The sequence below is a fragment of the Idiotropiscis lumnitzeri genome, chromosome 1 (assembly GCF_059441095.1).
Source record: "Idiotropiscis lumnitzeri isolate Australia: NSW breed Sydney's pygmy pipehorse chromosome 1, RoL_Ilum_1.0, whole genome shotgun sequence".
Classification (NCBI taxonomy): domain Eukaryota; kingdom Metazoa; phylum Chordata; class Actinopteri; order Syngnathiformes; family Syngnathidae; genus Idiotropiscis; species Idiotropiscis lumnitzeri.
Genome location: NC_142391.1, coordinates 29,874,469 through 29,887,641, shown reverse-complemented (window position 1 = coordinate 29,887,641; position 13,173 = coordinate 29,874,469). Strand labels below are relative to the sequence as shown.

Here is a 13,173-nt window from a genome sequence, read left to right as displayed (position 1 = left end):
GGGATCGCATTTCAGTATGGGCTCGCCTGTGTGCCGTTTGCATGTCTTCCAAATGTTTTGATAAAAGTGACATGATGAACAGTATTCTTCCTGCTCTGGTCTTTATTTGCCGTCATTTGTAATGGCTTTAAACTCAGCATGAGACTTGGCATTGTTGTGTTTTATTGTGTTCACTGTTTTTAGGTTATTAATTTATCGAGTAAACTGTCTTTGTTTTCATGCCTGATTTTTGATGTAGCTGTGTTTATTTTAAAGTGCTTCGTGGAGAAAGTTGATTTAAGTGGAGTCAGACTCCAAATAATAGTATGAAAGACAGAATGCCGTGTGCTTTTTCCAAATAACTTTATTTTTAAACTGGAGCGTGGGTGGGGAAGATCACAGATGGTGGATTGACAGCTCCAAAGCGCCGACCATGCATTTTGGTCCGAACACAGCAGGGAGATGACACAACAGGTGCTTTACGGCGAAAAGATTCCGATTGCTGCACCTGTCGCCCACAAGCCAGAATTCTTCCTTTTTTTTTTTTCTTTTTTTTTTTTTACTAAGAGAAGCAGCAACTTCACCACAAAAAGCGAAGAATGGGTGTGGATAGAGCAGGTGTGCAGCAACTCATTTTATACACAAGCAGTCATGAAGGCCCTCTCCTCAGTAAATTTTGTACGGTACAGTTTACTCTAAAAGGACCATATTTGGTCTCAGTAAACAGAGTCAAATTTGAGAGTCAAATATTCTGTGTAAAATTCAGTAGTCAATTTACTCTGAAAATTTTATGCCGGATATTTGACACAAATATTTAAACGTGCTCCACAAAATTTACTGTGTCGGGATATTTGGATTTTGGAACGTATATAACTCACAAATGTTGAATTGGACACAGCTCTTGTTCTGGGTTATTTCCATCAGAGATTTGGGATTAGAAATGTTCATAAAGCAACACTTGCTGATTTTTTTTGCAGCTTTTTCTGACATATGTGCTTATCTCTATTAAAAATGACGATAAATGGTCATCAATGGGGTGTTTTATGCATGTGGGAGTTCATAGTTTTTCCATACTGTGACAGCATCACGCAAAGCCACCGTTTAATGTTTGAAATCAATAAGGCTCTCGTTAGGAAGTAATACAATATTTTTACCCTCTGAGCCATATGATATCGTTTGATCCTCAGAATAAAAGCACTGCAATGGAACAATAAATAGAGAGAAAACACCCAGTAGTCTGAAATAAATAGTACAGTCTTATATTGTTACCTCCCACCATACGCACTGAAACTCATACGCACACACACACACACGCACAGACAGAAAATGTGACTTAAGTGAGACAACAAGGGAACCATATGTCAATGCAACAGACCGAGTTCCCTTCGGGGTGGTCAGAGGAAAGATGCCTTCTCAATATGAAATCAAACACACTTTAAAATGACTCTCGATACACTGATGTAAGTCTGATAGTCACAAATATGCTTCACTGTTGTAGATCTGTCGAGGACGCATACACATATAAACACACGCGCGCACACAGGTCAGCAGAATGTGTTGCTGACAGCCCTTGTCCCATTGAGTCAATAAACCAGTGTGCTCTATAACACACACGGTTTGTCAAGAAAACAGCGAAGCCCCCGACTGTCTCTTGGCAGGTTAAAAAAAAAATGAGAGTGAGTTTGGGATAACGTGTAGCCTCATGAAAACAAAAGTAGTCACTCGCGAGTGACTCAGGCAAACGGGGTTGGAAGAACCCAAGTAGTCGTAGTTATGGGCTGATGTTCATATACCTCACTGCATTGCCTGTCTGTCCTCAAAATCATTGTACCAGTGTTTATGCGATCATGTATCACTGATGGTTTGCAGAAGCTGAAAAGTAATGCACATAAATCAGCAGATGAACCTCCCATGACATAGTGTGAATAATGTCATTACTGTTAACAATACTGCTCCTCCCGGTCCATTAAAAGCTTTCGTGTTATATATTTCTCTCATGACTCTTAAATGCTGACATGTCATTCATTAAAGAAATGAAAAAAAAAACAACAACACACACAACCTGAGTGTCCACGATGACCCGCAGGCAGCCGAGAGCCGAGGCATCTGACATGTTTGACGTCTCAGTGTTCCTTTAATTTGAAAAGGACCCTTCCACTCGTGTTATCGCCTCCAATGCCTCTTGTTGTTGCTCTTTTGGATCGGAATCAGGGAACACATGTTTGCCCTGCAGCTGGACAGATTAAGACTGCAAGAAATCACCACTAACCTTGTGTGCTCCTTGTACTCTGTGCTGATAAACAAAAGGGCCTCGGGCTTGTCTGAATCTAAGGTCAGTCTTCCTCCTGCTTACCTGTTGTCCTGCCTCACAGTTCTTAAGAAGTACTCTTGCTCTCTCATAAACACACATTTTACGTTTATGTCTCCTGCTTGAACCAGCCCAGCTGATCTGATCAGGCGTGTCCTCTGTGATTTATGACCCTGTGTTCCCAGCGTTCAGTCAGTGTAATGTGGTCAAGTGTTACGCGTTTGTCCACAATGTTATTGATGTTATCTGCAGTCATGCCTGAACTATACCTATCCTGTCAAAGACCCCTATTGTGTAGAAATCAAGGCGTCATGGTCCAAAATGTCAAGTAACGCATTCTTTTGCTGTGTTGAAGAAATTTGGAATTTTTACGTCCATGGCTCATCATGTCAATAATACAGCCCTTTGAAAGGTGTTCGTGTTATATGCGTCACTGCTTCCAAATGTGGTTGCCAAGTCGTAAACTTTGCGTGCTAAAAGAAAGTACCCTTGGTACTTCTGCACAGAATCTTTTTGAAAGCCTTCCTAAAGTCTTTGTTGAAGATGGTGTAGATGACCGGGTTGAGGCAGGAGTTGCAGTAACCAATCCAGAAGAAGAACTTAAAGAGAGGGTCGGGGATGGCGCAGGTTTCGGGGCAGACGGCCTGAAGGGAGTAGGAGAAGAAGAATGGGAACCAGCACACCACGAAGACGCCGATGACCACGGCCAGGACAAAGGTGAAGCGTTTCTCTCGGTTGACCATCGCTTTGCGTCGAGCTGCCCCGGGGTTGTTATCGATTTTTGACTTCCTCCCGGGCACCAGCCGCGACCCCTTTGATGAGGCGATCATGCTCCTGTAGCGCTTGATGGAACCCGGGGAGTGAATGCCCCCTCCTGCAGGGGACCCCGGCATGCTGGCACTGCCCCGGCCCCCTCCGTTGCTGGCCTCGCTATCTGTGCTGGAGCTGTCGCCATTGTTATTGTCTGATTTGCTTTGCTTTTGCCGCTTGAACTTGTTTCCTCTCGCTTTAGTCTTGTTTGGGGCCGTTTGAGGCGCGGAGAGGTTGGTGGGGGGCACATGCAGAGAGGCATCTACAGAGCTGGTGATTGGGCTCGTAGCTGAAGATGGGGGTGGGGGTTGCAGGTTATTGGGGTTGGGGTCCTGGGAGGATTCCTCCTGCCCTCCTGAAAGGGATGGGGTAATGGCGAGGGTGGGGGGTCTGGCATTGGATGTTTTCTTGGGGGAAGACGTTTTTGTATCGTCATCCCTCCCGTTGGCTTGGAGTTGCCGCTTGGGCTGACTCGGTGTGGCAGTACCGACTCCATGCTTGGGGGGCTCCCCTGGGGGGCACCGTGTTCTCTGTTTGGCGATTTGGTAGATTCTTACATAGACCAGGATCATGATGAGGCACGGGGCAAAGAAGGAGCCGATGGTGGAGTAAAGAATGTACCAGCGCTCGTCGTTGAGCTGACACTGGGGTCCCCTCTCACTCGCGAGGTCACCCACCTCGGTCTTGTTCAGAGACAGCAGCGGGGGGAAGGAGATGATGGACGAAATGAGCCACACAACCACAATGGCAGCTTTGATGCGTCTGGGAGTCCGCTGGCGACCGTAGGTAACCCTGGAAATGGACAAGTAGCGGTCCAGAGAGATAGCGCACAGGTGCACAATGGAGGAGGTGCAGAAGAGCACATCCAGGGCCAAGTAGATCTCACACCACAGGGACTTGAAGTACCAGTAGCCCAGAAGTTCATTGGCCAGAGAGAAGGGGATAATGAGCGTGGCCACCAAAATGTCCGCCGCGGCCAGGGACACGAGGAAGAGGTTCTGCGGCCCTCGCAGGGAGTGGCTGGTCAGCACGGCGATGATCACCATTATGTTCCCCACGATGGTGAAGACCACCATCAGGGTTATAGCGGTGGCGAAGGCCGCCGTGGCTTCGGGGGAGTACGGCGCCAGCTTGAGGACACTCTGGTTGCAGGGGAGCGAGGCACCACTCGCATTCCAGTTGCTAAGCTCCAGGGAGCAGCCGCCCTCTGGAGCAGAGGCCATGCTTGGTCTCTTCTCCTGGAGTCTCTATGGACAAAAATACGTAGCGGCTTTGAATATAAAATCAATTAATTTGGGATAACACTGCTGGCCAAGAAATACATGGCTCTAAAATGTATTGTTAAAACAAATGCATTTTGTTTCTTAATCATGATTATGATTCTTCCTCAACACGACAAATTAATTAATATGTTTTTCTAAACATTATTACAAATAATGTGAGCTTTTTATTTAGCAATGACTAATCTCTCTTTGTTAAGAGGTTACTCTACTTCTTAGTTTGTTCGGAAAATTAAAAAAAACATTTGGAGATGAATGCCATTCATTTGATAAAAGCTGTTTCTGCCTGACTGACGCACACTTTCAATTGCAATCTGTGATGTTTACCTCTGTTGTTGTCGTCTGTTGCTTTTCTACAAATGTTAGCTCCCTCGCATCCTCCACGACGGGGCTTCCGAGTCCATTGTAAGATCACAAAACATGCGTGGGTCTTGTTGCGTGAGGACACGGATCAACGCCTTTTAATTACAAAAAAAGCCCCGACTCCATAAAAGACTGGTTTTCTGCCAGACACATTTTACAGTCTCGCCCCACTTCTGCAACTAAAACTTCTCAAAAACTCGGTTAATTAAATATACAATTGTAGTCAACTCTTGAGGGAAAAAAACGAAGTAATCGTGACAATATCGACGTGCGCCCTTGTTGCAGACACGCCTCATTTGGTCTCTCACCAGTTAATAAAAAGTCAATAAAATTGTTGATAGATTACACTAGTTACACCAGTTCACGATCATAAAAGCGGAGAAAAGAATGAGTAGTTTCCACTAAGTCCATGAACTTGATTTCTAGTCGTGCGCTTGAAGCCGCAAAATGCGCAATTATCACCGGTGAAGTCCCAATAAAAAGGCCATATAAATTGGTCCTTGTCGCTCTTCTCCTTTTTCCACCCACACCACGCGCCTGTACCAGCCACGGTGGAACGGCTGCCGTGGCGCGCGTCGTCAGTTTCTGATGCGCATCTTCACTCGAGAAGTGGACCTGAGTCCGGTTGCCTCCCATCTCTCTCTCTCCCTCTTGCGCGTCTTTTTAGAGCTGCTGACGTCACCGTGGAGCTGTGGGCGTCACGGGATCCTGACTCGCTCCCGGGCGGTAACACACACACACACACGCACACACACCCACCCCCACACACCACCAAACAACCCAAACGACTGCACTCGACTCCTCCCCATCCGCTCTCTCCCTCTCTGGACTCTGGATCAACTCACACAGAGACTCTTCAAAAAAGACATTTTAGCCAATTAGCTGTTGGTGGATGCTGCTGATCCCAGCAATTATATAAAGTGTGTGTATGCAAATGTAGGTTGACCATATTTTGATTTCCCAAAAAAAGGACACTCAGCCTGATACTGAGATGATATTCAAAAGTCATATATTAGCACTGCAATATCCTTAAAGTCGGGCTACAAGAAATTGGGATGCAAATTGCAATATTGATTTTATTGTGGGGCAGCCTGATTAGCACAATGGCCTCGCAGTGCAGAGGTCGTGAGATCGATTTTGGCTCCGACCTTCCTGTGTGAAGTTTGCATGTTCTCCTCGTGCCTGCGTGGGTTTTCTTCGGGTACTCAAAAACATACATAGCTGGTTGATTGGCTCCAACACCGCCGCCACCCACGTGAGGAGAAGCGGAACAGATAATGATGGATTTTATTGTGATATTTAACACATACCTTAAGAAATGACATCTTTATTATTTATTGAAATAATTATATTGTTTTACATGTGGAAACATGAATGCATTCTTATTTTATATCTTATCTAATTACTTTGTACATAATTTATACGAGATACTGTTCTCCATTAGGATGGCAATACGCGATTAAGGTTGTATCTGATTGATCAAATTTAGATTGAAGCATATAATTCCATATGAATTTATTGCATTTCTTTTGCATTCTGCACCGCATGTGCCTTTATCACAATGCCAATATTGTTCAATACATTGTGCTCTAATTTAAATTATGCCTCCTCTACATGGGTAGAAAAAACAGGATTGTGACTCTCTTTTGAAGTCTTACTTAAATTTGGCAATGTTGTAAATAATACAGTTTCTTCCGATTATCCAGCTTTACCAAAATATTTCCCACTTTATTTTCAGTGTAATAATGAAAAACAGCATTCTCACAAGGGTATTAATTTAACAAAGAAAAAAAATATTGCTTCAGTCTTGTTTTCTTATGCATCCCGAGTTCCCGGGTTCAACAAGGATGTCAGTTAACTTTATACCGCATTTTTGTTTGATGTTTGTTTGAGATCTCCGACCGGCACCATTATTAGACATTGAAACGTATGTGCCTTGATTGCTCAAAGTCCAGCTCTGACCCTCAGTCATATGGTGTTCAACAGGGTTTAATTTGGGGGCAACTACTGTTTTCATTGTATTTTCTGCCCCTGGGCTCCATCTTAACAAAACATGCTATTTCCTTTCACTGCGACGGGGATAATAGTCACATCTATGTCCCGCTGAGCTAAAAGGATCTCTCGGGATTTCTCAGTAAGGCCACTTTTTTCCCACTTGGAGGAAAATTAAGGCCTCAAAGGCACTGAATTTCTTGAATTTCAACGAAAGGAAACCTGAAGTTCTGGTGTCGGTCCCAGTGGGCCTCATACATTCTGAAGACTGACTACTTAATGAACTATGCTTCTTCTTGAGCCACTCCATTGTGACCCTGGCATCATGTTTTTTGGTTTTGTCTTACTGAAAAACCCATCCATGACCCATCTTTAGTATTCTTGCTTAGGAAAAGAGTTTTTTTTTTATTCAAGATTTTACAGCACAAGCATCTTCAATGGACCCTCAATGCAGTGAAGTCTACCTGAACAGCCCCAAAACATGTTTCTACGTCACTGTTCGTTGGTTTATATATTTTTTCATCCTCCAATCATGTCAGATCGACTTGATGCCAAATAGCTCAGTTGTGGTTTCATCTGCCCTTAGCATTTTTTCTAAAGCATTTGTTGAGGCATTTAGATGCACTGGCAAACTCAAGGAGAGCCGGTACATTTTGAGCAAGGGGACATTTGAGCACTGCGAGATTTGACTCCATTATTGTGCAGCGTGTCACCAACTGTTTTCTTAGTGACTGAGGGACCTTCAGATCATTAAGAGGTTCCTGTAATGTACTTTTAAGATGCTCCCAAAACTTTCTTGTGATTTATACTCACTCCTTGTGGCAAGATTTTGTATAGAGCTCCGGACCAAGGGCATTTCATGGTCATTTTTGGGTGTCTTCCACTTCGGAATGATGGCACCAATAGTTGTCAGCTTCTGACCTATCCTTTTAATGGTTATGTCACCAATTTGCACTTTGTGTCAATCTACATTATTAATCTTGCCTCTAACAACGCTTTAGTCTTGCCCATAGTGAGTGAGTCAACAAATAATGATTTGTCCCATTGTACGTGCTAAGTTTACTAAAACAATGCTTATCATTAAATCAGGAAGGACGTGAATACATCTATATGCTAATGCAAGCAATATGGACTTGACTATTTGAATATACTGTGCTCAACAAATGTCTAATAAGCAGGTGTCACAGTGCAAGTAATTCCATAATCATGTTAATACCTACAATGTAAAGTAAAATATAAAACAATAACTTGTCTTCACTTACCTATAAGTCAGCAAGTGTAAAAGTAGGTAAATAAGAACACAAGTAAGTCTACATATCGTGCCGACATTTTGAAGAGAAATGTTGACATTCATCTATTCCTTTGTATAAGTTAGTGTGTAAGTTGGGAGGTTGGTCATGATTTGTATTTGTGGTTTTGTATTTAGTTTCATGTTTTTTCTTTGTGTTTGGTGTGTCTCGTTATTCTCATTGCGTCCACCTGTGTGCGTCTACCCAAGCCCCAGTGTTAACCAATCAGGTCCTTCCAACCCTTTGAGTCTTGTCCAGGTGGTCCTCGCTGTCTCGTCAATTTGCTTGTATTTAGTTCCCTGTTTACTTTCTGTTCGTGTCGGTGCATTGCCCTTGTCAGTTGTTCTCGTCAGATGTCAGTATCTATATCTGTTGTCCCGCTGCCTGTCTTGCTTTTTTTTCCCCCCCTCTTTTCTTTCTCTTCCCCAAGTCAAGTCCTTGCTTTTTGTTGCGTCCATTTGTTTTGTACTTTTGTATTTTTTTTATTAAAGGCCATTTAAGTTACCCCTGCGTTTTTGAGTCCTTCTCTTCCTTAACCAGACAAGGCAAGTCCATAACTTCATCAACATTGTGGCGTTTTATCTATTACTTTTTATTTGATTGATTGATTGCTTAATACAACATGTAAACGCAAAAGACATGAAAAAAAACAAAAATGATGGAAAAAAAAAAAGATGAATACATATCTGAGTTCAGAACAGTTTATGTTCAAAGGGAGTAGAGAGAAGTAGAAAAGCGTCTCTTGACCTACCACATTTTTTTCTGTGGATTATTTGAAATGAAATTTTATGTCAATCTGTACATATATACTGGTACACAACCCAAATAAAAACAAAACTAAAAACTAAACTATTTATATAACTATTTCAGCATGTATGTAAGTGTATACAAGTAGGAAAGTAAGTCCAAATCTAGTTGAATACCAATAATCTATTGCTTATATTTGACCATGTATATGATACATTTTGGTAAATTTCAAATTATCTTGTATATGATGAAAATTGCTTCCCCTCAAGTCAGAATGTAAGTTAATGGCAAAATAAGTCCTATACCCAGAATGCATTGCGCAGGTTAAGTTACTGGAAGACCGTAACTGTAACAAGCTTCTTGTGAGTTGAGCATTTGTACTTGAAAAGATGAGTTGGTAGAATCAGTCAATGTTTGTAAAAGAAAAAACTCATAACATGTTGTATTTTCTACATGGAAAAGTCTGATAAAGACATGACATTATCAAGTAAAATTGTATACTCAGAATTTTATTGTTAAATTTACAGATTTAACTCACGTAACATAAACATATTCTCCGAATCACTTTTATGCTAATACCGAAATGGAATCAAATGTCAGACTATATTACTTATTGTTCATCTCCTGTATCAATCAATACATTCCTGACAAAGCAAGATTTTTTTGACTTATTAACGATTTTAGGGGACTTATCTATTTGGCAGTGGCGGACTGCTGATAATAGTTGTTAAATAAGAAAGGGGTTTGATATTCAGAACAGCTGCAAATGAGGTGTTTAAACCCATCTACTGTGAAAAGTTTGGCTGTTGCAATAACCTCCCAAGTACCTCCCCCACCCAACCGGTGCGCAGCCCCTGTATCCATCCATCCACCCATGCACCCAATCTCTCCTCTTGCCCCCAAGTCAGTTGAGAAAGGCCCCCCGAGAAAGGTAGCACGTCAGCTGTTTGCTCTTTTGAAGCCGCTGAACTCCATCTCAAAGGCTTATGAAAGGTCCTTGCATTGGAACAATGTGTTTTTATGTCTTAGCTGCACGCCTTCTCAACCATTTCGGGCTAATACAGCAATGAAGGGCAGGCCTCCTCTCTACGCTGTATTTTCACAGATACACATTGACATTTCCTGTACATTCAAGGACTCTAGGCACTATTCCATGTGATTTCTCATGGATCTTATGAATAGTGTTTTTATTGCCTTCTTGTGATGCAAAGCCAATAACTTTATGACCTCCGGGGCAACAGAACGTCTCCTTTATGAAGAATGACTCTGTTCAGTGAACTACAGTATATTACGGATGCACGTACTGTAACTGTTGGTATTAGCAATCTATGAATCGTGGGCTATGCTCCGTGTACTTCATGGGGTTAAAAGCATGAATCTACACAGGGATAGTGCTTAAAGCCATCACATATGTGTTGTGAAACAGATTTATTCCACTCCCTTAGATGAAAACTGAATTTGAGCCATTTTATCAGGGGTCTCCATCATGGCGCCCGCACACCAGGTCGCACTCAAGGACCATGTAAGTAGCCTGTTGGCCTTTTCTAAAAAAATATATCTCACATATGATTGGACATTGTCATTTCCTAGGAATCTTGTGGAGGTGATCATTTGAAAATGTAAACGTGCAGAAATTGAGATACAGTAAGGTATATTTCCTACCTTGTTTGATAATTGAATATATTTGGACATTGTAATTTAACGACACCTGCTTCACCGTCGTAATCTTAAACATTTGTCAACAGCAAATTTTCATTCAGATATATATTTTAGAAATGTATCACGACCCAGAGTGGACTGATATTTGAAACAATTATCACAGCAGTGGGACCATCAAATGTATGCCTTTACATACCATTGCCCTCTTGACTCTTGAAAAAGTGAAAGTTACCTTGGGGATTGAATAATTAACCCTACAGAGGATTTTTAGTGTGAAATGCGTAACTTAGGGGGCGTGATTGAACTCCCCCGTTTCAGTTCAGAACAATGTGTAGGTAATTGAGCCATGTTACCTCCAACCTTTTTTTCACCGCAAACTCTGAAGCACATAAGGTCGTTGCAGCTCTCTGTGCTCATGCATTTTCATCATGACTTGACTTCCGCTTAAATCCCCCTGCATTATGCACGTTGCAGCACGCACCTCCCCATGTAAAAAGACCTCATGCCCCCCACGTGGCATGCCGCTCTTGCCGAGGTCAAGTACCTGATTGCATAGTCTGCCTGCGTCATGCCCCTAAAATGAAACGGTGCCGGGGTTCGTGTTGTGCTGTTTCAGAGTGGGTAGGTGGCCTCCGTGACATAAACACACATGCGCGCACACACACTCAGCAGCCTACGCATCCAAACACATGGCCTCATGAATGGCTCGTGGGTAGGAGGTCCTGTTTGTTTGGTAATGCGCCCACCACGCGCACATTATTCATTTAATTAAAGAGGAGTTCTCCTGTGGAATTACAGCTTGCGGGCTTGAAGTAGGCATCCATAATGGTGATACATTTTGCCCCCATCCGCGCTACATATTCTAAATATAAAGGGAAACAAAATAAAGCTTTTAAGCACTGGAGTGCTCTCCAATCAAGTAGTGTGTCTGTTTCTCATGGGTGGATTTGCCTTTAGCAGCAAAATGTGTTGTGCTGAGAGAGAGGGGAGGGGGGTCTGCCACTGACGCCAACGTCACACAGCATTCAGTGTTCCATACAACACTGTTCATGGGCCTAATGTATAAGGCCACAAATACATGAACACTCTCATGCGCCATGGAGCTTCTGCTTTCTGTACAGTCCAGCAGGAAAGTTTGCACACGTCGAAAAAGTAAAAAAAAAAAAAAAATGAATAATGTTGAAGTTCCTTGGTGAAGTTGTTCATTTTAATCCCATCACACTGAAGGGCAAACAAGGCGCACATGTACAACACATTCAATTGGGATCTTTTGAGAGTTGTTGCTTTGATTCAGATTGCCGCTATTATGTGCAGCCGCATGCCCTTGAAGTTGACAGGACAAAGGGTTTGACCATGGGGATGTGGCGTGAAAAGCAAAAAATCATTTGCACTCTATGAGCTGTGTACGGTGGCAGTTACTGTGCAACCACACGTGGTGGCAAAACAATGTGCTACCAGTCATAGTTTTCTATCCCATAAAAGCACAACTTGTTCGACGTTGGCGTTTATTTTGGGGAAGTGGCACCCCACTGTGGAGATTTCCCTATGTTTGAGTATTCGGAGAGATGTGCAGTGGCACACCTGTGTGTGTCTGTATGCAGGGGCGGGGCCACATGGTGGCCAAAGCCACCACTGATCATTCTCTGAGCACCTCGTGGCTACACTCGCATCTTATACCAATGACAGACCTTCCATTTTACATGCATTCAGTATTTTTAAATAAAAAAATTTTTTTCTTAATCTTCATTCATTCTCTGAAAGAATCTGTCATTGAAAAAGAAAGTTTTTCTTCATAAACAATTTCAATCAAAGTTATTCGTTTTACACCAAATCAAGAAAACAGCATTGCAGACAGCTCATTATCATACCAGGGTTTCATGACATAAAATTGACACATTCACCAATCTTGTCAAACAAATTTATAATTCAAGCAGGAACAAACCAAGTAGTAAAAACCAATGTATTGTATCCAAATTGGAGGGGGGTGTTCATGGCATTGACAGAATATGAGATACATAAGGTACATAAAAGCGATGCAAAAAATGCATTAGCCACTAAATGAAGTTCAGCAAAACGTTTTCTTTCTTCTTCAAGTATTTCTCCTTTTAAAATCAAAGTGTTGGCATGGTGCTGGATATGCGCATTTTATTTCATCAAACTCTGACTATGGATGCTATGATAAACAATGACCTCTTGATTACAGGAGGGGTTACAAACCCGCCAATGAACATGCACATACAAGATGTTATGTCACCTGGCCAACTACTACAAAAAAAAAAATCTGGCTATTAATCCTCATGATCCAGTACAGCCACATGGATTATTTCTATTTTTGACGTACTGTGTAAACGAAGTGGTCATTAAACACACACACACACACACACACAAGAGCAGGTCGGGTTGCGAGTTAAAGCAAATAATAGCAAATGTCGTCCGGCATTTATTTTGAAATAGCCGCCTTCATCTGATTTACATAATGACCTAGAAGAAAATGAATGCTGCCTCAAATGAAAAGGAGGTCGCGCGTGACCTTATTCCGTACGAATGAAGGGCAAAATGAAATTTCCCCCACAAGTCATTCAGCTGTGCAGATGGACCACGTGGTTGCCTTCATTTCGCATGCATTAACATGTCATTTCAACGGGTTCGGCGCCATGTGTTCTAAACCAGTGTGATGGGGACATCTGCTGGATGACTGGAGAGGATTTTAAAACTACAATCACGAGAGGTCTCTATTGAAAGTTCA

General features: G+C 42.3%; 1 protein-coding gene across 1 annotated transcript; it reads right to left on the bottom strand.

The window, feature by feature from the left end:
- Positions 1-783: 783 nt before the first annotated feature.
- Positions 784-5,467, bottom strand: adra2b (adrenoceptor alpha 2B). The gene is made up of 2 exons (XM_088294475.1): positions 4,705-5,467; positions 784-4,344 (listed from the first exon to the last, which is right to left on the bottom strand). Exon 2 carries the CDS (start codon positions 4,318-4,320, stop codon positions 2,761-2,763), a length of 1,560 nt encoding a protein of 519 aa, XP_088150601.1. The 5' UTR covers positions 4,321-4,344; positions 4,705-5,467; the 3' UTR covers positions 784-2,760.
- Positions 5,468-13,173: the final 7,706 nt, after the last annotated feature.

Coding starts and splice junctions, on each gene's coding strand:
- adra2b (XM_088294475.1), bottom strand. CDS start 4,320: ATGGCCTCTGCTCCAGAGGGCGGCTGCTCCCTGGAGCTTAGCAACTGG.